The following is a 26,406-nucleotide window of genomic DNA, read 5'->3' on the forward strand; positions in this document are numbered from 1 at the left end:
GATAAAGATGGCTTTATTGTCATTGTGTAAATGAAATGAGATGTCTTTAGAGCAAACCCGTGGAGGCTATGTTAAGGATAAAACTGTAAACATGGGTAAACAAAACATAATATCGGCATAAGTGCATAGACCCACCTCTGTATTTTTAGGAAGATTAGCAATACATGAAAATTTCCTTCAAGTGTGGTAAATATTCAGTTTTAAATGAAAACCACATGTGACATATTATCTGTCCCATTGCATTAAGCCCTCCATCAAACCCCCATGAATCCTAACTGAATGGGTCGCTTTTCGCTGTGAATTCTGGGAGTCTGTGCAACGTCGGGACCGCAGCTCTCGCGTTACTTCTAAAAGGGGAAGGAATTATATTCAAAGTCTTTAATAGCGCCCGATTTTAACAAACGACCAAATTATGTCGATATAAACTGTATTGTGTCCTCCTTTATCTGGTTTTGATAATATATCGATATTCCGTAAATATCCGATAAACAGCCCAGCACTAATTGGTCCGTCTTAATTGTTTCATTGTCACCCCGAAACTTGTGTGGATTGCTCCAGAAAACAACCCTGGTTCCATTAGCCCCGGTAAGAATGGCAAAACGATGGCCAGAGTAACTCAACACTTGAAGAATGAAAGTCAGAATAGGGCTGTCTGGTGTTGTTGAGTCTTGTATTCTGTGACAATCATATTGTTTTGGAAGTGTGTGTCTTGGAATACTTAAAAATAAAATGTTCATAAGGGATGGATGGAGTTTTACTTAGAGTAATAGATCGTGTTTGTTACCATGAAACGGTAAACATACGGGGCTCTAATCCACATGGTTACTGTATTGTATAATGGAATCGGTAAATTCTGCTGCTGTGATGTGTTTAAACATCACAGATAATCATTGTGAAATAGTAAGATAACAGGTGAATATGTCCCCATAATGTAAATCAGAAAAGGCAGAATTCTTACTTTAGGTACCCTGAGAGTAAAGAAATAATGGAATTTATGGAAGGCGCAAGATATATGTATATTGGTTTGTATATTTAGTGTCTGTCCTGTGCTGCCTTATGCTGTCTTACACAGTCTTAATTACTTCTGTGTAAGAAGTGAAATTTTCTTTGTGTTATCCATATGTTGACTATGTGCACCTGTCTTTTTATGTCTGCACATTGAGCCTGGAGGTATGCAATTTTGTTCAGCTATGCTTCCGTTGTTGTACTGTTGTATGGTGTGAATGACAATAAAGTTCACTTACTTATATACAGTAAATGATTTGATTGAATAGTCAGTTCCTGATGCCAGCATTTGGATTGAGTGGGCTGTTAGCCTTGGTGCACATGAACCTTTCCAGCGTTGCTATTCTCTATAGTAAATGCTGTTCTGCATATCAGGCAATCTGTGCACTGACTGGTGTGTTTTTATAGGTGAAGTACCCCTACGGAAATGCAGGCAGCCCAATCCGAGACCAGCGCGTAAGTCTCCCAAGCATTCGTTTCCTGTCTCCAATGAGACAATGAGACGGCAGTATTTTTCTCAATGTGCAGTACTGACTGCCAAGTGTGCTGTCTGTCTGTCACTAACAGCCATCAATTGATTTGACTCTTGTATTTTTACACTTTATTTTGCATAATTGTACCGTCATTCTTTTATCAGGACGAAGGAGGAAACCTAAAGGACGGAAGGGGGCCATATACCAAGAACTTACAAAAGCTGCTATTCTCCAGTAACCCCTTCGATTCAACCCATGTGGGATCGCTACCATCCTGCATCGAGTCCCAACAACGTCGCACCCTGAGCCCTACTCACCAGCCTTATCATCAACTTCCTTCTTAGTTCCCTCACCAGTCCCATCCTCTTTTGTTTTACCTCCTTCTCCATCTCTTTTTATGGACTCCCCTCCTTCATCCCCATGCGTAGCCTCACCAGTTAGCCCAGCTCCAGAACCATCTTCAGCCCCAGCCGTAGTTCATCCCACCCCTCTGCCTCACGTTCTGGTGCAGGCCCCCTCATCTCAGCTGGTCATGGGTCCAACACCACCGTTTTTGTCCCCTTCTCTTGTTATTGAAAAAATGGAAAAATTCAATAATTACGATATAAGCAACTACAATAAGATGACCTATGATGCCAAGTGCTATGCTCATTACTGGTGCCAGCAGTTCTGGAACGACTTCATGAGCTCAGCTCACATCTGCAAGCAACAGAGGAATGGAAACTCTGAGGCTCACTATTCGTACGGGGATAATGAGGGTGCCCCTGCGACCGAGACTTGATGAAGATGAGGTCAAATTTCCTAGTGATGTGCTGGACCAGCTGAGTGACATCCCTGGGGTTCTGGAGATGGCTGTGGAGATGGGCTATCTGTCAGATGTAAATAGCGACATTTCACATAACGTAAGATAACATAGGATAAGATAAGATAGGTAAAGGTATGTTTAAGAAACAATTGCATGGGAACTTCCGGTTGACGTTCGACACGTGAGGCTGTGAGGTCCTGGAGCTCAGCGAGCAATTTCATTTTCATTATATTTACATACTTGCAGAAGCTATATTGATAGATAAATATTTATCCGAAAAGTTTAACATCACTAATTGAAGGACTAAGGCAGCAAGAAAACGCGTTTAAAAGTTTTGTTTTCCTCCTCGTTTAAAAATGGCTAGTCGCTCACAGAAACCTGCTACAGCTAGCAAGAAGGCTACCACTGAGGGTGATGCACAGCAACTTTCTTCGGATTCGGTTGAGAAAATTATGACAGCGATTGAACTATTGGGCACGAAAATAGATACACAAACTGCTGTCCTCTGGCAAGAAATAACTTCTATCCGCCAAGAGTTGCATTCTACGGCTAGCTCCTTACAGACTGCTAATGCACAGCATTCCGAGCGTTTGGACGACCTCGAGCAGTCTACCACGGCGTGGAGCTCTACAGTCTTCATTTTGGAAACTGCTGCGAAAAAACTGCAGTCAGATGTGTGTAACCTGACAACTAAATGCATTGTTGGAATAGAGGAGGGCCAAGAGGGGACCAACCCGCGGCAATTCTGCGCGACTGCTTTGAAGGAGATACTGAACCTGGAGGAAACTCCACGTCTGGACCGGGGCCACCGTTCATTAGCACCGAGGCTGCGGGAAGGGGAGAGGCCAAGACCATTCATAATCCGTGTACATCATGGTGACGTGAAGGATCGCATCCTTCGCCTCTCCAGCCAGAAGAAGCAGCTGTTTTACAAGGAGAAGCGTGTGCACATCTTTCCGGACTTCACTCTGGAGATAGCAAAGAAGCGAGCTGCCTTTAAAGAGGCAAAGCAGCTCCTTAGAACTGTTAAGGATGTGAGATTTGGTCTCCGTTATCCAGCTACATTCCGTATCACATTTGATGGCGAGGAAAAAACCTTTACCGATCCCCATCGGGCCATCTCGTATATAAAGACTACCATTCTCCTCCATCATGATCAGGTACAGACATAACTTTCAAAAACGGTCAGTGTTTTTTAAGTGACCGAACTGTACAGGTTTATTTCACCGTCAGTGTCAAAGTTGAATTAACCAGGTCTATAGCCTACTAAATGCAGATAGTGCTATGTTGCTCAATTTATGAGAAAGACATTTATTTTCCCTTTTTTCTCTCGGTTCTTATTAGTCTATATGGAAAGGTTTGGTGTAGGCACTTTTTTCAACATGCCGGGAATTCTTGTTCTCTTCCTCATATAAATAGGCTATAACATATGAATAGTTGATTTTCTTGAGCTGCTTTTGTTTACTATAATTTTAAACCATTAAACCATAGTATTTCATATTAGGCTACTGAATTGAAAACCAATGGGCTGCTCTTTGATAGTACACTATGTTTAGTGGCCTAATATTAGTTTAGGCCTACTTCATTTGAGACATTACAAAATACATGGTATTTTGCACTATACAGTGGTACCTCGGTTCTCGAACTTAATCCGTTCCGGACTCCAGATCGAATCCTAAAAAGTTTGAGTTCTAATCTAATTTTTCCCATAAGAAATAATGGAAAACCAATTAATTGGTTCCCGGCCCCCCAAAATGACACCTAAATATGTGTGTGTGTGTGTGTGTTTTTTTAAGCACTTCAACACAAAATGAACAGGATAAAACAAGAAGAGCATTTTTTTTCTTAATGGCTTCCAAAACGATAAAGATATTATCCCAACATTACCCCTGTCCTGCCCCGATCGTCCGCTCCTTCCGTGTGCCACGCCCCCTCGTTAAGCTCGTGTGGGATCCCCATGTGATCAGCCGTTTCTGGTTGTTGTCATTAGTTTTATTTGGTTAATCGTCCAGTCTGTGAAGAAGGCATTCAAGTAAGAGTTGCATTGTCGTATGACTCATTTCCTGGCGCGTACAATTTATATTAAGTCAGTGTTCATGGTTCGACTTCTGATATTCAGATCGAGTTCTAGGTCAAACTGGTTTGTTCGACTTTCAAGAAATTCGAGTTCTAGTGAGTTTGAGAACCGAGGTACCACTGTATATATATTTCTGAATGTGATTGCTCGCTGTGCTTTGGGTCGTTTTTGGTTAAATTAGAGACCCAAGTTAGAATTTTGCAGTGTTTTGCTCTTGGGATATGCACTGTGTTCGGGATAGTGCTGGGGGGTGGGGGTGGTGGTGTTTTTGTACTTAAAGTCTCTTTTTTATTTTGTTGTTTTTTTTGTCTTTCATTTTGTCCATTAGTGGTTACACTTTGTTTCGAACATGACATCTACCAGAGTCACAGAATTAATTTACTGCAACTCAGATTATGTCTGCTGGATATTACCAGTATTAAATATGGCAAATTCAAATATGGCTTCTGGGAGGAGTGGCCAGTCAGTTAAGTTTACTAATTGGAATGTGAAAGGCCTAAATCATCCTATGAAACGCACCAAGGTCCTTGCTCATCTTAAGTTTTTAAAAACGGATATAACCTTCTTAACTGAGACGCACATGCGCAGGTCAGATCATTTGAGTTTAAAAAGAGGCTGGGTTGGACAAGTATTCCATTCAACCTTTCGGAGTAGGGCCAGGGGGGCTGGAATCTTGATCAACAAATCAGTATCATTTGAAGTGTCTGAAACAATATTGGACCCCAATGGCCGCTTTGTTATTGTGGTGGGTAAACTGTACCGTTTGCCTGTGATATTAGCTTGTGTATATGCTCCAAATTGGGACGATTCTAAGTTCATGAACAATTTTCTATTGACCGTACCATACCTGGACACTCATCAGCTTATTTTAGCTGGTGACTGTAACTGTGTAATTAACCCAGTATTGGATAGATCCTCCAATCGCCCAATTGGTGCTTCAGAAACAGCTGAATGCATAGAGACTTTTTTACAATCTTGCAAGGTGTCTGACCCATGGAGATTTCTTTATCCTACAAAGAGGGAATACTCTTTTTATTATTCACGTATAGATTATTTCTTTATACATACATACATACATATCTACTCCCATTGGTAAAAGAATGTGTTTATAACAGTATAGTAATATCAGATCATGCACCTGTAACACTGGTCCTGACCTTCCCCTATCATAGACCTAGCAGATTCAGATGGAGGCTCACTTCACTTCTTTTGTCAGATGAATCATTTATTGCCTTCGTAAATGCTGGTATAGATATGTTTTTAGAAACTAATGTAAATGAAGAGACCTCTCCTTCCTTACTTTGGGAGACGCTCAAGGCTTACCTGAGGGGCCAAATTATCTCCTACAATGCCTCTGTTCATAAAGCACAGGTAGCTAGGCAAACATAACTTTTGGAATTCATCTCTAGAGTAGACAAAGCCTATGCCACTGGTCCATCTCCAGAGCTATATAAACGGTGGATGATGTATCAGGCTGAATTTGATCTGCTCTCAACTGGACAGGCGGAACGGGCTCTGTTAAAAACCAGACACATGTTTTATGAGTATGGGGAGAAACCAAGCAGGGCTCTGGCTTATAGTTTAAAACAGACATCTAGTACTCAAGTAATTGCCCAGATTGATTCTGACACAGGACTATTATCAGATCCCTTAGATATTAATAAGCAGTTTAGTGATTTCTATTTTAATTTGTATTAAACACTCTTTTGATCTGAGTTTAATGGATAGGTTCTTTGAAGACCTGAATATACCCACCGTGGATGAGAATGTAAGAGAATCCTATTTCCTTACATGAAATTCATAAAGCTATCACATGCATGCAGAGTGGGAAATGTCCAGGCCCGGGCGGCTTTCCTACAGAGTTTTATAAAAAGTCTGCAGCAAAATGAAACCCTTTACTCAAGGATGTATTTGATGACAGCTTAAAGTCCCAATGCCTGCCTCCAACTCTACGTCAGGCATCAATATCCTTACTTCTGAAGAAGGGCAAGGATCCCCTCGCTTGCTCCTCCTACCGTCCAATTAGTCTCCTTAATGTTGATGTTAAGATACTGGCTAAGGTGTTGGCTCTCCGTCTTGAATCTGTATTACCCTCCATTGTGTCATCTGATCAAACTGGTTTCATTAAAAATAGACAGTTGTTTTTTTAATATTAGGCGTGTATTTAATATCCTTTACACATCATCTTCGTCTGAGTGCCCAGAGGTACTCCTATCTTTAGATGCTGAGAAAGCCTTTGATCGTGTTGAATGGAACTATTTGTTTTATGTTCTGAAGCGGTTTGGCTTTGAGGATATTTTTATTTCTTGAGTGAAATTGCTGTACTCCTCGCCTTTGGCTTCAGTTAGAACCAATGATACTTATTCACCATACTTCCCTCTTCAGTGTCGGAATTTCTGAGGCATGTATTTAAAATAAGTATTTTAACTGGAAAATTGTATTTTATAATTCATATTTGACTTGTTCATAAAACTTTTTTTAAACAATTTTATTTTAAAGAACTGTGTAATTTCAGAGCCAAATGCCGTGTGTACACAAATATTTGAATTATTATTGTTTATTATTATAACTGCCGAATACATTCCTGGAGCCTTCGATTTAGCATACACAGTGCCCTCTACAGGATTCTGTCGAAACAGCATCTCCTTCAATCTCATTTATTTTTTACAAAACACCTGTTTTTGAGTTCACTGGGTCTGTATGATAATTTTAAGCAATGGACATATTTTTCCTCTAATCATAAGGTGGTCTGGTTTCCCCAGGGATATGTGCGTTTTTTTCACAAAACGTTTTCTTCATAAATCCCAAAATCTTCCTATAAATGTGTGTATGAATGCTTCTCATACTTTTCAGTCGCATTTATAGATGAGCACCCGGATTAATCTGTTTACATGAAAACATCTTAATTGCATTAAGGCATGTAAACGTAGCCACTTAACAAAAGGTAATTTGGTGACTTTGCAAACTGCATGTTCCTCATCTCCTCTGTATGGACCATAGAGCTGTGCATCGGAGAGTCTGGCAACACGCTACGTTTCAAGATACAGGCATTACAATTCAATGCGCTGCTCTATTTCACCTTAAAAAAAAATATCTGCTTTTAGGAAAACTTGGCATACTATAAAGAGCACACCACCAAATTCATGAAATCTGAGCAAAAACGTTTGATTTTAACGCAATCAGAACAGCATTTGCATTTAACACAGTCCCTGTAACAATCCAGCCTTGTAGCACTACAACTATTTCGGATTCAGCCAACTGGCAGTCTCGTGCAAGTTACTGAAAATGACTAGTTACCAATTACTGCATATCCTCCTGAGACCCGACCCATTCATTTATGTCCATTGTAGTGGACATTGTATTTTTGCATTTATTTTTTCACTGATGTTAGGAAACGTATTTATTCCTGTTGTGCACTAAAGAGGACATGCTGTGAAATTAAAAATAAAAATAAATTAGAAAAAATCTAAATTGTAAGATGTCTTATTTCCTCCAAAGACACATAACCTACAATTGAAGGACACTTTTTTCCTTGGGTCTCAGGAGGATATAAAAGTAATTATAATAAGGGTGGGACTGAATCGAGCGTGTCTAGATCTCTGCCTGGGGGGTCGCCGGCCGGGATCGCGAGCAGTTCCGACGTGTGGTGGGTGCGGCACCGGGCTGCATCAGCGCCTGCTCCCCCGGCCTGAGCTGCCCTGTATAATAACCTAATAACGGAAAATAACAGCGGGCTAAAGGCTGCAGAGTGATCAAATTAACATCGCATCACTGTTGAAATACATGGCGCAGACATCGGGGGAATATGGAATCAAATGTTCGGTAGCGATGTTTCTGCATCACAGAGATCTTTGCCGATGGATTTTGAAGCATCGCGGAGACATAGTACCAATGCATGTGCATGTGCACTCTGGTTAGTTATATTATTTTAGTGTTGCAGCTATGACAACGCCAGACAATACAACTGTCTAATTGTATCTATTACCGTACCTATAATATCAGCCATTCATTTCGCCACGGTGAGGTCGGATGGCGTTCCATCAGAAACAGGAAATTAGGGGAACATGCTGTCTTCATCTTTCCTATTGATGCACTGGAGCAGCTAAGTGCCATCCCTGGGGTTCAGGAGTTGGCTGTGGAGATGGGCTATCAGTATTAAGATAGGATATGTTAAGGTTAAGATCAAGTTCTGTAGCATAAGGTAACATAGGATAAGTTAAGATTATATAGGATAAGTGTTGGATTATGTGTTCTCATCTCATATGTTTGTATTATTTCTGATTATTAAGTTTTTTCCACGATGTTGACAAAAAGGGTCTACTTTTTCTTTTCCGCGCATGTATAATGTGTGACACGATGTATGCTGCGTGTGGAGTGATTTCTTCTCTCTTTCTGTAAGTTTTTCATGACAGCAGACGTGTGTAGACGTGTGTCAAAATGTATGCTTTAAAACGAAAATGTAAATACTGAAAAGACGTAAAATAAAACACCAGTTTACAATATTAATCAGTTTATTGATTTACACAAATGAATGAAGAGAACATTTGGTTCATACATATGGAGGCAGAAAGCTCAACAATAAGGTTAAGATAGGTCAAGTTAAGATTGTATAACATAAAATAGCATATAAGTTAAGACTAAGACAGGATAACTTACCATAAGGTTAAGATAAGATTATATGATATAAGATACCATAGTATAAGAATGATAGGATTGTATCATGTATTTATAGGATTCCTATAAATGTTTGTATGAATGCTTACCATCTTTTTCAATCAGATTTATAAATGAGTTCCCCGATTAATCTGTTTACATGAAAACATCTTAATTGCATTAAGGCATGTAAACGTAGCCACCTAACAAAGATAAAGATAATGTTTATTGTCATTGTCACTTGGACAACGAAACTGAAAATGCAATTCAAGTCAATGTGAGGTATAAAAAGAGTAATAAAATATTACAAAATATACAAATTGCATTGAATACTGCATTGACTATACCGACTGCACTGAATAACCATACTGCACTGATTAAATATAAGAAATGAACTGTTATGTTTTGCATTTAACGCCATGATTGCTAGGGGTGTGGTCCTGGTCAAGACAATCTCCTGAACTCCAAACTGAATGTCAGAATGGGAAAGAAAGGTGATTTAAGCAATTTTGAGCGTGGCATGGTTGTTGGTGCCAGACGGGCCGGTCTGAGTATTTCACAATCTGCTCAGTTACTGGGATTTTCACGCACAACCATTTCTAGGGTTTACAAAGAATGGTGTGCAAAGGGAAAAACATCCAGTATGCGGCAGGCCTGTGGGCGAAAATGCCTTGTTGATGCTAGAGGTCAGAGGAGAATGGGACGACTGATTCAAGCTGATAGAAGAGCAACTTTGACTGAAATAACCACTCGTTACAACTGAGGTATGCAGCAAAGCATTTGTGAAGCCACAACACGCACAACCTTGAGGCGGATGGGCTACAACAGCAGAAGACCCCACCGGGTACCATTCATCTCCACTACAAATAGGAAAAGAGGCTACAATTTGTCCATCCCTTTATGACCACCATGTACCCATCCTCTGATGGCTACTTCCAGCAGGATAATGCACCATGTCACAAAGCTCGAATCATTTCAAATTGGTTTCTTGAACATGACAATGAGTTCACTGTACTTAAATGGCCCCCACAGTCACCAGATCTCAACCCAATAGAGCATCTTTGGGATGTGGTGGAACGGGAGCTTCGTGCCCTGGATGTGCATCCCACAAATCTCCATCAACTGCAAGATGCTATCCTATCAATATGGGCCAACATTTCTAAAGAATGCTTTCAGCACCTTGTTCAATCAATGCCACGTAGAATTAAGGCAGTTCTGAAGGCGAAAGGGGGTCAATCACCGTATTAGTATGGTGTTCCTAATAATCCTTTAGGTGAGTGTATATATATATAATATTTATATTATAATATTATATTATTTAAGCTAATTTCCTAGATCCTTAAATTTGCAAGCAATCATTTGAAGAGAGAATGAACCTTTACTATGTGAGAAAGAGAAGTGCTCCTCCCTGCTTAATCAACTTAAAACACATAAAACATTCTCCTTCACCTTTCCCCTTATACTACAAGCCTTCCATTTCAGTTTAGCTGATTCTTAGCACAGCTGACTAGTAAATTTCTAGTCAGGCGAAAGGGGGTCAAACATCGTATTAGTATGGTGTTCCTAATAATCCTTTAGGTGAGTATATATGCATGATAACGTCATGTGTGCAAAATGTTTGTGCATATACAAGGAGGAAGCTTTTTTAGACATTTTAATGAATGGTCATTAGCGTCGATAGCTAGTTGATCACTTGTGTTGAGCCAAAAAACTTGCAGGCTCCATTTTTAGGGCCTATTCATTTTTATACTTTTAAAGGTCTTGCTGAGTGTAGAGCTGAAATTGTGCTTGTCTCAGAGGCTTGAGAGTACAGCAAGGGAAGACGAAGTGTCTCCGGGACGACCACAGGCAACCTGGCACTGCCCGGGCAGATGAAAGAAGAAGGGCACAGAGCCAGGTTGGGCACCACAGCGCTATCCAGCCCATGGTTGACGATGGTCACATTCCACCAGAACCTCCCAACACTAACTCCCCGGGGAACTTCCAAGCAGCAGAGCAGATCCCAACAGCCGAGGATTAAAGGAAAGGAGAGATTCTGGCAGGAAGAAGATCTTGTGGCCAAAGTTTGGAGAACAGATGTGTTACAAATGAAATATCACATTAAGCCTGGGTTATTTCACCATTTTCATTACAGGGAAATTTGTGAAACTCATATTTGAAATAAAAGTATGTGCTACAGCTTAATCATTTTTTCATACATTATTTTGTATTTTCAAAATGTCTTTATTGTAAACTGCACAGCATGTGCCGCTGTGAGCACTATCCCCCGTACAGGAACTATGAATAAGAAGCCTTTAACCTGGGCAGAAAATACATTGTATTTTTTCCCCCTTGTCGTGTCCGGCAGTTTAGCAAGCAGGATGTTCGTCTGGGTGCTTTATTGTGCCAACACTTTTATTTTGCAAAGTGGAGCTTCGGATTTAAGCTCCTCTTGTTACTTGAGGTATACTCTTTATTAATCATTTTTATGTCATTGCGCCACAAAGCCGGAGCTGACAGGGGCGGTTAGTGGGAAAGAGATAGAGAGAGAAAGTGAGAAAGGAGAGAAAGGGGTAAGAGACAGAGGAAGTAGAAAAATAAATAAATACATAATAAAAATAAAATAAGGAGGGGGGTCAGAGAGAGAGAGAGAGACAGGGAAAGAGAAATAATACATAACAAACAGTAGAACAAAAAGGAAAGAGTGATAAAAGGACAGCTTCTGCATCTTGCTGCTTTACACCGTATCATCACACCAGCTGCTGTATCTGAAAGATAAGATCCAGGGACACACACAAACAGTATACACACAAAGAAACCAGTGGTACCGTTATGACATGGGAATATGCTTGTGCCAGTATCTGCTTCTGGAATTAAATACGTTAATACCAACGAAAGAAAATAAATATATATACATAAGCAGACCACCAGGAACACTGTCTAAATATCGCCGTACCCGTATCTGCATCTGAGAGGAGGGAGTGGAAGCCACACACCAACTTTCACACATACTCTCACACACACACACACCCAGACAAGGAGAAAGAGGGATAAAATGGGGGAAGAGAGCCCTAGACTCACTTGTGTGTGTGTGTGTGTGTGTACATGTGTGCGTGCATGTCTATGTGTGTGTGCATTCTAAGTGTATGTGTGTTGATATGAAAGTGTGTGTATGTGTGTGCGTGTGCATATGTACGTGTATGTGTGTGTGTTTATGCATACGTGTATGTGTGTGTGTACGCATATGTGTATGTGTGTATGTTTGTGTGCTGTGAGTGTATGTATGAGTGTGCAGGTTAACATGGAATGATTCCCAGTGAGTGTGCGAGGCCACAACAACACCGCCCTGGGGCCCCCAGACGGCCGGGAGAGCTCCGACGGGTCATGGACCCAGCCGCCCCACAGCGGCCAGGTACCCGGGCCCCCCGCCACCGTATGGCTGCGCGCCCACCCCAGGAAGGCAGGGGGGGAGGCACCGGGTGCCCCCCACCGGCGAGCACGAGCCAGGAACCCCACGGCCACAGGCCCGGGGGTCGGCCACGCAGGCACGGACAGAGCCAGGAGCCCGGACCACCCGCACACCCCGCGGGGGCCCCGCCAGCCCCGGGGAGACCCGCCCCCCCCCCCCCATTGTTTTTAAGTCGGTCTTAATGAAATAGTACCAGTTTCAGAGGGCATTAAGTTGAAAAATACACAGTGAAATATCTAATAATAATAATAATATCTGAACATTCAAACACAGCATACAACTCAGTTTGCAAATTTAAATTTTATTTTAAAGAACTGTGTAATTTCAGAGCCAAATGCCGTGTGCCCACAAATATTTGAATTATTATTGTTTATTATAAATGCCAAATACATTCCTGGAGCCTTCGATTTAGCATACACAGTGCCCTCTACAGGATCCTGTCGAAACAGCATCTGCTTCAACCTCGTTCACGAAATATGCGTTTTTTTCACAAAACGTTTTTCTTTATAAATCCCAAAATCTTCCTATAAATGTTTGTATGAATGCTTACCATCTTTTTCAATCAGATTTATAAATGAGTTCCCCAATTAATCTGTTTACATGAAAACATCTTAATTGCATTAAGGCATGTAAACGTAGCCACCTAACAAAGATAAAGATAATGTTTATTGTCATTGTCACTTGGACAACGAAACTGAAAATGCAATTCAAGTCAATGTGAGGTATAAAAAGAGTAATAAAATATTACAAAATATACAAATTGCATTGAATACTGCATTGACTATACCGATTGCACTGAATAACCATACTGCACTGATTAAATATAAGAAATGAACTGTTATGTTTTGCATTTAGCGCCATGATTGCTTTGGGGAAAAAACAGTTTTTCAGGCGATTTGTCCTGGTTTTCATGGCTCTGTATCTCTTGCCTGATGGCGAAAGCTGAAAGAGACAGTGATGTGATGAATCCTGTGAAATGTCCAAAGCTTTTTTCCGGCATCGGGAGGTGTAGATCTGTTCCAGGGAGGGGAGAGGGCAGCCAATCGTTTTCTCCGCTGCCCTGATGACCCTGTGGAGAGCTCTCATGTCTGAGGAAGTGCAGCTGCCGTACCACTCTCCATGGAACAGTGATAAAAGGCATGGAGCAGATTTCTGGGGAGACAGTTCTTTCTGAGGATTCTCAGAAAAAACAGTCTCTACTGCGCTTCTTCAGCAACTCCTTAGTGTTCTTAGGTAACTTGGTGACTTAGCAAACTGCATGTTCCTCATCTCCTCTGTATGGACCTTAGAGCTGTAGGGAACTTGTAAATTCTAAAGGGTTCACAAACTTCTAAGCACCATTGTTGTTTTATTGTATGCATGACCATTGGCTAAGATATGTGATCATTGTTTGGCTGTAGTGGAGGCTGACTGATATTCTGCAAAGTATTCAATTTCAGTAAATCTGCAGAGTGTCCTGCTGAGTGATTATAAGGGGATTGAATAATGTTTATTGCATCTGTATTCCACAGACGGCTATGAAGAGGGCAGGAGGAAGGCCAAAGAGGCAGAGACGATGTCTGACCTCCAGTCTGAAGCAGAGGTGTCTAGGCAAAGGCCACCAAGGTGTAAAAGGTATGTCAGTTTGTGTCACATCACTATTACTTTTCCCGTTCACACGCTGTTTAAAGTCTTGTTTTCTATTAAACTTCACTGAATTGAATTGGTACGGGTCGAGGTTTGCCTTTTATTTTACACAGTTTTCCATTCAAGGTTCAAGGTCACTTTATTGTCATCAGCAGCTTCATACATGTACAAAGAGTGATGAAGCAATGTTTCTCCATGGACCCAGTACAACATATAGTAACACTTAACATCACAGTAACAGGACGTGCAAGGTGCACACAGGCAGTAAATAAATAGTGCAGAGATATAAACTTCGTAAGTAAGTGCAGTTGCTCATGTTTGTAACCCCGCAACTGCACCACCTTTTGCAGTAATCACTGCCAACAAGCAATCTCTGTACTTCACCATGAGACGTCTGCATTTGCCAAAAGGTAGTTTGGCTCACTCCTCCTGAGCAAACTGCTCAAGCTGTCTTAGGTTTGAAGGGTGGCGTTTCCACTGCAATTGTTAGATTTTTCCATAGATGGTAAATATGATTAAGATCTGGGCTCATAGAGGGCCATTTAACAATTGTCCAATGTTTTTTTCTCAGCCATTCCTGAGTGCTTTTAGCTGTATGTTTTGGGTCATTATCCTGTTGGAGGACCCATGACCTGTGACTGAGGCTGAGCTTTCTGACACTGGGCAGTATGTTTCACTCCAGGATGCCTTGGTAGTCTTGAGACTTCATTGTGCCCTGAACAGATTCAAGGTTCCCTGTGCCAGATGCAGCAAAGCAGCCCCAGAACAAAACCGAGCTCCTCCATGTTACACAGTAGGTATGGTGTTCTTTTCTTCTAAAGCTTCATCTTGCTTCTGTAAACAGAGCTGATGTGACTGGCCAAAAAGCTCCAATTTTGTCTCACCAGTCCAAAGGACATTCTCCCAGAAACTTTGGGGCTTGTCAAAATGCATTTTGCTGAATTCCACTCTAGCTTTTTCATGTTTCTCTATTAATAGTGGAGTCCTCCTGGATTCTCTTCCACGGAACCCATTATTGTTCAAAAGGCGACGGATGGTGCGATCAGTAAGTGACGTACCTTGATCTTGGAGCTCAGTTTGAATGGTTTTGAATGCTTTCCATGGCTCTTTCTACCATCCGCACTATCCTTCTGATCAACCTGGGTTGCATTTCCTCACAGTTTTGTGCAATGACCTCATGCTGCCATCTTGGGGCATTGCCAGTCTTAATGCATTGTCAGTCTTAGTGCATTGTCAGTCTTGGTGCATTGCCAGTCTTGGTGCATTGTCAGTCTTAGTGCATTGCCAGTCTTGGTGCATTGTCAGTCTTGGTGCATTGTCAGTGATATTTTTTTTTCTTTGTTTTAACTGCACATTCTGTAGTACATTATAATAAGAAGCTGTCAGCCCTGTGTACATACCCTGTACATTTCCTGGGCTCCCATATTAATCATAAACTTCAGATTTTTTATTTATTTTTTTGGGGGGGGAGGGGCATTTGGTACCTGTTGACAGGACTCACACACACACAGTCATTCACATACACACACATCCGTCCATATTAACATTAGATTGTACTCATTTTAATCTAATTGTGGAATGCAGGCCTTAAATGATTCATATTATTTCAATAAGGCCTCCCTTTAGGGGTATAGTCCATGCTTTTACGTTTGTGTAAATCAAACCAAACAAAGGACACGGCCGCATGACCCCGCGGCGCCGAACAAAGAAGCACTGTGGGACATACGGCGGCGTCCGAAACAGACTGAGGAAACGAGCACATCGCCCGCCACTGCCCAGAGTCCTGCTCGCAAACGTCCAGTCTAAACTAGGTGACCTAAGAGCGAGGTTGGGGTTCCAGCGCGATGCAAGAAACTGCAATATACCATGTTTCACGGAAACGTGGCTGACCCCCCTGGTACTGGATCTAGTGGTGACTCCGTCGGACTCTTTCTCTCTTTTTCCTGTTTCATAACTGCTTGCTGTTGGTCATTTAGTACTTGCTCTTTGTCTATGAAACTATGTCATAAATAAAAAGGACATTTAATCGAAATATTACATGCTGATTTTTTTCCTGGTTAAATAAAATCAATACAGCAGATTCTTTTCTACACACACGACTGCTTTTTTTGTAACTTAATTATGCCATCTAACACGATAGGTTCTCTGTCATAAGAATATTCCAATATGTTGGTTGAGATTATTTAAGCGGTACATCAACAATCCTTGTGGGGGAAATTAATGATAATTAAACTTTGACAAACAAGGGCATAGCTGAAAAATCAGTACACTGCTAGTGAGTTACTGGCAATATAGCATAGAAATTTACTAGTCAGTTGTGCTAAGAATCAGCTAAACTGAAATGGAAGGCTTGTAGTATAAGGGAGAAGGTGAAGGAGAATGTTTTATGTGTTTTAAGTTGATTAAGCAGGGAGGAGCACTTCTCTTTCTCACATAGTAAAGGTTCATTCTCTCTTCAAATGATTGCTTGCAAATTTAAGGATCTAGGAAATTAGCTTAGTCTACTGTTGCAATGATATACAGCTGCAGACTCTTAATGGCCTTAAAGAGCAATTCAGTGAGACTGAAGTCCTGAGAGGTGTTCTCAAAGTCATTAAATCAGGAAACTTCATAGACATGCTAGTACACAAGGATAAGCTTAAAGGCTTTTTACAGTCCCATTAAGGGGGGCGAAGTAACACAGAACTATTCCAAGAGCTCATGTGCGCAAATCAGAGTGACAATGAAACACCACAACAGTTTTTGTACCGAGTCATAGGCCTCAAACAAAAGATCCTATTTGCTTCTAAATATGCTGGCACTGAATTGAAATACCATGTGACCACAGTCCAAGACATTTTCCTCCACACAGTATACCAGGGCCTCGGCCATAAGCATGATGACATACGTCGAGAACTTAAACCACTGCTTTCAGACAGCAATGTGTCTGATGAGACAATCCTAAAACAAATGATGAGGATAACAAACACTGAGAATGAAAGACAAAGACGCCTAGGGACAGTTGTGTGGCAGAGACCTGTAAATGTGCAGAGAGCGCAGCTTGAAGTTGCAGCAGCGCAAAACAACAGTACAAAGAAACATGGTTCAGATCAAGAGCCCAAAGCTGAAGTGCTCCAACAGTTAACTGAGAGAGTGGAGGAGTTAATGAAGAAAGTTGAACAACTGCAACAGCCATTGCAGACCCAACAGCCACGGTCTTGCCACAACTGCCCAGGTAAAGTAGACCAACAGAAAGCCAAATCTTACAGCTGTGCTAAATGCCTTGAACTAAACCACCCAGGTTGCACGCATTGCTTTTACTGTGGTGAAGAGGGCCACAGGGCAGTGGGTTGTCTGAAGAAACCCAAGTGTCAGGAAAACGTGAGCTGATTTCTGCTGTGGGACAGGCAGTGACCGGGCTTCACCTTCAGTCCCAATTGTGCCCACCTCACACTACTGAGTGCGACACAGAGGGCTCAGACACCAATAAGACTAAGCCAGCTATAATGAAACATAGGCCAAAAGACCACAATGAGCAAGCATTTCCCCAATCCCCTCTTCTCATACCCAGTCAAATGAGTAGGCGCCTGGTTAAGTTTATAGGTGCCAAGGCTCTTGCACGATGTAACCTCAGTGGGTTGACAGTCGATGCACTGCTAGATGCAGGAGCTCAACTGAGTATGATCAACAGAGGTTGGAAGGAGAGGTACCTACCAGATGCCCCGGTGAGGCCTCTCAGTGAAATATGTGATGATAAGGAAGAGCTGGAGGTCCATGCTGTAAATGGAGACTTTCTTCCTTTTGATGGCTAGGTCCTGATCACGGTCAGCTTGAGCGCTAATGGCAGCTTCAGCGAGCCCATCACAGTGCCTTTTCTTGTCTGCAGTGTTCCGCTTGATCACCCACTACTTGGGTTTAATTTGCTAGAGGAAGTGGTTTAGAGTCAGCCAGGGGAACTTGTCCCAGCCCTTACCATGCTTCTCTCTGATGCAATGTCAATGCCCTCTGAGAAGCCTGAGCTGTTAGTGAGCTTCATTCATGCTGGCAAATCCTCCAGACATCAGGGGCGTCACATAATGCTATGTCATCCAATCTTAGTTTAACACTATCTTAACGTATCCTATCTTAATCTTATCTTATCCTAAGTACTTGTGAGATCTCTCACCTAATTATTTGCAGGTTCTATGAAAAACCATTTACATCACACAGATAGCCCATCTCCACAGCCATCTCTAGGACCCTGGGGATGGCACTCAGCTGGTCCAGCGCATCACTAGGAAATATCACCTCAACTTCATCAACCCAATTCTCACCATACGAGTAGTGAGCCTCTGAGTTTTGAGTCCTCCCCTACTTGCAGATGTAAATTGCATTTAAAAATTCATTCCAAAACTGAATACACCAGTGATAAGTAAAACACTTGGCCTCATAGGTCATTTTAGGGCAATTGCTTAGATAATAGTCATGCAACTTATTGAATCTTTCCATTTTTTCAAAAACAACAGTAGGGGACATAAATGGGGGTGTCGGACCCGTAACCAGCTGAGATGAGGGGGCTGCAGCCTGTGCTGGAACCTGATACAGAGAGGTGGGCTGGAGCTGAAGATGGATGTGGGGCTGGACTTACAGGTGAGAGTACAGTATGCGTAGTGACGGAGGAGGAGAGTGTAAAAAAAGATGGAGATGGAGAGGAGACAAAAGAGGATGGGACTGGTAACGGAACTAAGAAGTGGGGGAGAAGGCGGGTGAGCAGGGCTCAGGTTCTGACACTGATGGAGTGCGACACAGGATTGATTGATTGATTGATTGATTCCCTTTTTTGCTGTTGCAATTCACCATGTCACTAGTCACAAGTATCAGCGAAAAGCAGGCCATCAACCCGACCATACATACACAAACATTATAGGGGGGCAGACAGGTCAGGAAGACAGCGGACTGTAGGAAAACTCAGAGAAACAGATTACGTGAGGAGAGTGGAGCTGAATAAAAAAAACAGCCCCCAGACTGTACTCCAGTAGGAAGTACAATATAGGAACAGAAAAAAAAAACACCTCAGCAATAAGCACATAGTCACCACATCTCACAACACTAAAGTCGAGACTTGCAACAGGGGAGGGGAATGGGGAGGTGGAGGTAGTCCAGCATAGACAAACAGCCGTCCGTTCCTGCAGCCAAACGGCGCTGTACAAGGACCCGTTCGTTCACGCTGGGGGTATGAAGCGGCGAAGGCGTGGGATGGGGGTAGGGTGCCCTTGTGGTTGGGGGAGAGGAATGCAAGAGAGTCTCACTGCCTTGTTCTTCAGGGGGAGTTGTTGAGCTCAGCAGAGGCCTTGGCCAAGGCCCGTGCTGATTAGGGGGGAGCCAAAAGCAGATAGAATGGGGTTGTTTGGGTTTTCAGGCGAGAAACTGTAATTTCGCAGTTCCTCTAATGTCCATGCTGGTCTCCGCCATCCAAAATCCTTTGCAGAGCCGTGAGCCTCTCCATGATGTTATCAAATCTGCGGTCCATAGTCACGGTGATGTTATTAAATCTGCGGTCGTTAGACACAGTGATGTTATCCAGTTTGCGATCTATAGCCATAGTCTGGGCGCCAACAGCTCTGCCAAGTCCGTCAATCATCCCGGCCAGCCTAGTTGGGCTTTGAGCGGCTGTCACCGTTTTCTTCAATTTCCGATAAGTCAGGGCAATGCCTAATCCAATCAGCATCAGACCTGTAATCATGGTTCCGAATAGGTAAATGTCTTCGATGTCCTCCACGGAAAGAGCTGCCAGACACACGACCCTCCACTTCTCCCATCCGTCCATCGTGTAGCCAGCTGCGTATGTTCCTGCAGAACAGTCAGGTTCCCCTGAACCTGGGCTTCTCGTCGAGAAGATGGTGTCAATTGCGTTGAGAGACCAGTTGATCAAATCCATAATTTCCTTAGTTTTGAAGAGCAGGGCTGAGAGAGTCTCTCAAGTATAGACAGTAAGACAGTAGACTAGACGAGACGAGAGAAGCAAAGCAGGGAAGATAAGGGGAGGGAGAGGGAGAGAAGTGCGTCCGCCTCCGATGAGAGCTCAGTGAAGGATGGTTGCAACCTCGTCGTCACTCTGGGTGAGATCCTCACACGGGATCTTCTCACCCACCTAGGTTGAGTTGAAGGGGTTTACCAATTTGCTGTTACGGAAGCGTAGTAGACTCTGTAAATTTTTTGTAAATGGTCCCTTTTGTTTTTTACACCTCTTTCCACGTCCTGACCGGCCTCCCGCTGTATTTCTACGGCGTCCTGAGCCCTGCTGACCCCTGCTGGTTGCCACCGGGGTGGGAGTAGACGCAGTGGCGGCAGACATGGTCATGGAGCTGGCTGCCGGCGGCCCAGTGCGGCATTTCCTCTGACGGCCTCCACTACTGGTACTGGTTCGTCCTTTGGGATTAAAAAGACAGGGGACAGCACATTTAATTAAACTGAATCCTTATGTCACTCTACAACAAAACTACATCACACACATCACAGATATCACACTTGGCAGTCAGTATTGCACATTGAGAAAAATTCTGTCATCTTATTGGATACAGGAAATATAGGCTTTGGAGACTTATGCGCTGGTCTTGAATTGGGCCGCCTGCGTTTCAACAGGGGAACTTGACCTATAAAAACACGACAGTTGGTGCACAGATTCCCTGATATGCAGAACAACAGCGAAAAACAACGCTGGAAAGGTTCATGTGCACCAAATATAGCAGCCTGCTCAATCCAAATGCTGACATCAGGAACTGACTATTAAGTAAAATCATTTATATATCTTTCAATTTCCATAAATTGCATTATTAGTATTAGGGATTGCATCTTCACTCTCAAGTTATCGAAACTAGGATTTCTGCTTTTTCTTTTTTTTTTTTTGTGATCAAATTTTAATTGGAGATTTTATAACAAAGAACAAGACGGAACAGAACAAAACACACTCGACCCCCCCCCCCCCCCAATACACTCTGAGACAGCACCTCAAAGGAAAAGAGACAAAGGACCAACAGTGGTCACCGGCAGCACCCAGCCCCAAAGAGTGCAGCTAAAAACTGAGGAGAAAAGAAATAACATACTTAAATCAGTAAGAAATGTCAAAATTAGGAAAGTAAAAATCAAAACAAAAAACAAGGAATACGGCCTCAGGACGTGACCCACAGCCAGTCCTTTACCAGCTGCACGTCATGGAGCCAGCTCTGGATCGTAGAACCAGACGAGTTGTTAATCCAGGCTGCAGAGAGTTCCAGCAGAAGCAGATCAAGGAAGGTGGACTTCCAGACAGTGGGAATGGCACGATCAGGAGACTTCCAGACAGTGGGAATGGCACGATCAGGAGACTTCCAGACAGTGGGAATGGCACGATCAGGAGACTTCCAGACAGTGGGAATGGCACGATCAGGAGACTTCCAGACAGTGGGAATGGCACGATCAGGAGACTTCCAGACAGTGGGAATGGCACGATCAGGAGACTTCCAGACAGTGGGAATGGCACGATCAGGAGACTTCCAGACAGTGGGAATGGCACGATCAGGAGAAACAGGTGAAAGGACAGAGCAAATCTGCACAGCGGGTGAAGAGGAAGAAGCAAGGAAAAAGAGATATTACAGGCCCTAAGCATGGACCTCAGCTGGAGGTAGAAAAAGTATGAGGAAGAAGGAAGATCGAATGTGACCTTAACCCCAAAGGACGAACCAGCACCAGTGGTGGAGGCCGTCGGAGGAAATGCCGCACTGGGCCGGCGGCACCCAGCTCCATCACCGTGTCTGCCGCCACTGCGTCTACTCCCTCCCCGGTGGCAACCAGCAGGGGTCAGCAGGGCTCAGGACGCCGTAGAAATACAATTCAATTCAATTCAATTCAAAAAACTTTATTTGTCCCCGAGGGGCAATTTAAAAGGCACAGAGGAGCAACGCACACAAATAACAGTAGTAACACAACAAATGACACACACACATAATGAACTATGAACAAAATAAATAAAGCTTAAAGTACAGAGGCAATAAGATGCATGATGATGAAAGTGGGGAAAAAAAAGAGAGAGATGAGATGAGAGATCAGAGGAGGTCTGGATTGTAGGGGGAGGGGAGGTGGGAGTGTGAGGTGATAATGGTGGGTTTGGGGGGGTGTCAGGAATTCAAAAGAAGGACAGCTTTAGGAACAAAGGTGGCCCTCCTCCTCTGTGTCCTGCAACCGGGACATCGGAGCCGACGTTTGGAGGGGAGCCACTCAAAGGCAGAGTTCAGCGGGTGTGATGGGTCTTTAATGATTTTGAGTGCTAGCCTGTGTGTCTGCTGGTCGCAGATGTGTGATATGGATCTCAAGGGCAGACCAATAATCTTAGAGCACATGCTGACAGTGCTCTGTAGCCGATTTCTGTGCTGCATGCTGGTGGAATGGAACCAGCAGATGATGGAGAATGAGATGACATTCTCTATGAAGGAGTAGTAAAAGGACCGTAAAATGTCTTTCCTGACTCCAAAGGAATTGAGCTTCCTAAGGAGGTATTGCCGCTGATGACACTTCCTAAGAATCTCCTCTGTGTTGGAGGAGAATTTCAGCAGATGGTCAAAGATGGTGGCCAGATATTTATACTCCTGGACTAGCTCTACTGGTTTACCATGGATGAAGGTGGTAACTGCTGCAGCCAGGTCTCTCTGCTTGTTGGAGTAAGTCACGTTTAGTTCCAGACATGAGGTGTCACACCAGCCCACAAACTTCTGCAGAGCGTGACCATGGTTGTGTGAGGGGCCTGACAGCAGAGTCAGGAGGATGGAGTCATCAGCGTACTTCACCAGATGGCAGTTGGGCTGTGTGTTTCTGCAGTCATCCGTGTATAAGATGAAGAGCAGAGGAGACAGCACGCATCCTTGTGGTGACCCGGTAGAGGTATAACGGAGGTCAGAGAGAGTATTGTTTACCTCTGTGATCTGTTGGTCAGAAAGTCCAATATCCACAGGATTAACTGGTTGTCCAGATGAAAGTTGAGGGAGAGTTTAGTAGCCAGGATGTGGGGTTGCAGAGTGTTGAATGCTGAGGAAAAGTCGGCAAACAAGAGTCTAACTGATGAGTTAGGCTGCTCCAGATGTTTATGCATGGTGTCTATAATGAATGATTTTGCGTCGTCAACACCTCTGTCTGTGCGATATGCAAACTGAAGCGGGTCCATATAGGGGTTAGTTGTTCTGATGATGTGGTGTTTTACGACCCTTTCCATGGCTTTCATCACTAGAGAGGTGAGAGCCACGGGCCGAAGATCATTCAGAACTTTGGTTATACTTTTTTTAGGAATGGGGATGACTGTGGAATGTTTCCAGAGGCGGGGTACTATGCCGCTGTCCATAGAGTTCTGGAACAAGGTCCGGAATACGCCACCTAGTTGCTGAGCACAGTGCCGCAGGACTCGACTGCAGATGTGGTCTGGGCCGGGTGCACTTCTCTCTCTAGTCATCTTAAGGGCATTCACTACGTCCAGAGTGTTGAAGATGAGTGCGGAGTTGTCTGATTTAAGTGAGGATCTTAAACTCTGGAGCTGAGTGGAGTTGTCTGACTCAAACCTGGTGTAAAAGGAGTTGAGGTCATCAGGGAGTGATGTGTCGCTGCTGCCCTCAACGTGGATGGTTCTGGGACTGGAGACAGCTGTGTTCACAGTGGCCATGGTTTTCAGTCCCTGCCAAGCAGAGCGGAGGTTCCCCTCTGAAAAATTCTGCTCCACTTTGTCTTTGTATTTCAGTTTTGCCATTTTAATTGCTAGTTTGACTTCTCTGTTGATTTCCTTCTTGTCTGATTCAGAGCCAGTAAAGAAAATCCTTTTCTTTTTGTTTAGTATTTCCTTGAGCTCTTTGGTGATCCAAGGTTTATTGTTGGCAAAGATGGTGACTGTTTTTGATGGGATGATATTGTCAACGCAGAAGGAGATGTATGATGAGACTGTGTCTACCTGCTCATGTATATTGTTGGAAGAAAGAAGATTGTCCCAGTCTGTAGATTCAAAGCATCCTTGTAGGGTTTGGATGCTTTCTGCTTTCTGCTGTCCACTGTTTGATGTTTGTAACAACCTTCTTTGCCCTTTTGATGATTGGCGTGTATGCTGGGGCGAGCAGGATTGTATGACGATCAGCCAAGCTGAGAGGGGGGAGGGGAAGAGATCTGTATGCATCCTGGACTGAACCATAGCATTTGTCCAGAATCTTCCCCATGCGGGTGGTACATGTGACGTACTGATGGAATCCTTTGAGGGACTTGTCAAGCGAACAGTGATTGAAATCTCCCAAAACGAGTTTGGGGGAGTCCGGTGATAACTGTTCAAATTTATTTAGAGTGTTGATGATGTGCTCCGTAGCAGTGGCGGCATTGGCTTTGGGGTGGATGTAGACCAAAATGAGGAAAAGTTGTGGAAATTCTCTGGGGAGATAGAAAGGGCCAGGAGCTCGATGTCTGTGGAGCACCAGCGTGAATTAATATAGAGACACACGCCTCCTCCATGATGTTTACCGGAGAGCACACTGACGCGGTCCAGACGTACCGGGGGGGTGAAGCCATCAATGTGTAGCATGTCATCGTTGTCGCTCTCATTTAACCATGTTTCCGTAAATGCCAGGATAGAAGCAGTTCTGTATTCATGCATATGGTTAACGCTAGCTTGCAGCTCATCCGTTTTTTTGCGGAGAGAGCGAACGTTAGCCAGGATGATGGACGGAAGCGCTCGCTGTTTAAAGGTCTCCCTTTTAAGCCTGGCTTTAACGCCACCCTTTTTCTTCCCTCTTCTGGTTACCTTTTTGTGTGTGAATTTATGCTGGCTGGAGGAGTTCACGCGGAGAATTTCCTCTGGAAAGCTGACCGTGTCTGTGGAGTGTTGAGTCTGTAGTCCAAGCTGAATTAAGCGATCTCTGTGCTAGATGAGCCGCGATCCGTCGGGAGGGTTGTGTCCAGTAAAAGACGCACACTCACAGATAAGCAGCCAATGCGTACATGCAATTGTCCAAAAAAATGCACAAATCTCACAGATATTCATGCTGGGGTATGTTCCGGGAATAATAATAATAAATAAAATAATAATTAAAAGAATAAATAAATAAAAATTGTGTCCGGAGTAACAAGCAGCCACGTAACGTGAGCGTGATTAGAACAAAGAGACAGCGCAAAGTGAGCGCGTCTAGAGCGCTCCGTGAGTATTGAGGAAAAAAGTATGGAAAAATAAGAGAGAAACTCAAAAAAAGAAGCAGCTCCGTTAAAAGTGCAAAGCAGTTTGTGCAAGACTGTACCGAAGCACGCAGAAAAACAAAAACAAACCAACAAGAACGATAAAATACGATACACACGTCGCTCCTCTAACCAGCCGGTCGACCGCACGAGCAGCGACCCGGAATTCATTCGGCGGGAGGCCGGTCAGGACGTAGAAATTGGTGTAAGAAACAAAAGGGGCCATTTACAAAAAATTTACAGAATCTAGTACGCTTCAGTAACAGCAAATTGGCAAACCCCTTTGACTCAACCCAAGTGGGTGAGAAGATCCCGTGTGAGGATCTCACCCAGAGTGACGACGAGGTTGCAACCATCCTGTGTCGCACTCCATCAGTGTCAGAGCCTGAGCCTGAGCCCTGCTCACCGGCCTTTGTGGGATTAAATAGAATTATAAAGAACATACAATGAATAGAGGAAAAAGAGAATATAGCTTAAAGCAGGGCATGATGAAAAGGGGGGGGGGTTCATTCTAAAAAATGCAGTTAACTGAAACAACAACTGACTGGCGCGCCGGCAAGGCAAGGCTACCTAATCGGAACAGATAGGGGGGGCAACAGAGAATATCAGCGGCCCCTACTTATCTTTTAGCCTTCCAGAAGGACAACTACGAGCCGGCTAGAGTCACACATGTGGTTGTCAAGTAGAGGGAAGGTACTGAGAAAGGGGGGGGAGATGCCCAAAGGGCTTTAAAAGGGATACAGCTGATACATATGGCAGAGCCTCCTCCTGTACATGCTGAATGTATGTCAGACGGCCGCTCCCGGATTGCAATCTGTCAGACAATAAACCGGTGATTTGCAACTTCTCCCCGTGTCAGCTGTGAATCTCTTCTCATCCACGAACCCGGTGGAGACGCCGTGCTCCAACACCTTCTCCTCCACTTCTTTCTTAGTTCCGTCACCCATCCCATCCTCTTTTGTCTCCTCTCCATCTCCATCTTTTTTTACAGACTCTCCTCCTCCGTCACCACACGTAGTCTCACCTGTAAGCCCAGCCCCACATCCATCTTCAGCTCTGGACATGGTTCATCCCACCCCTCCGTATCAGGTTCCAGCGCACCCCTCATCTCAGCTGGTTACGGGTCCGACACCCC

At 43.5% G+C, this 26,406-nt stretch overlaps 1 protein-coding gene across 2 annotated transcripts; it reads left to right on the plus strand.

Moving 5' to 3' along the window:
• The first annotated feature begins 2,361 nt into the window (after positions 1-2,361).
• LOC140584022 (uncharacterized) lies at positions 2,362-15,446 on the plus strand. Of its 2 annotated transcripts, XM_072707984.1 has the most exons (3): positions 2,362-3,443; positions 13,973-14,075; positions 14,811-15,446. In XM_072707984.1, the coding sequence occupies exons 1-3, from the start codon at positions 2,640-2,642 to the stop codon at positions 14,882-14,884; spliced, it is 981 nt and encodes a 326-aa protein (XP_072564085.1). In that variant the 5' UTR covers positions 2,362-2,639; the 3' UTR covers positions 14,885-15,446. The 2 variants fall into 2 exon arrangements, 1 of the variants encoding a protein (XP_072564085.1); XR_011986074.1 differs by lacking the exon at positions 2,362-3,443 and adding an exon at positions 12,890-13,694 and having other exon boundaries at positions 13,973-15,446.
• Positions 15,447-26,406: the final 10,960 nt, after the last annotated feature.

This window comes from Paramormyrops kingsleyae, unplaced genomic scaffold (assembly GCF_048594095.1).
Source record: "Paramormyrops kingsleyae isolate MSU_618 unplaced genomic scaffold, PKINGS_0.4 ups29, whole genome shotgun sequence".
NCBI lineage: Eukaryota > Metazoa > Chordata > Actinopteri > Osteoglossiformes > Mormyridae > Paramormyrops > Paramormyrops kingsleyae.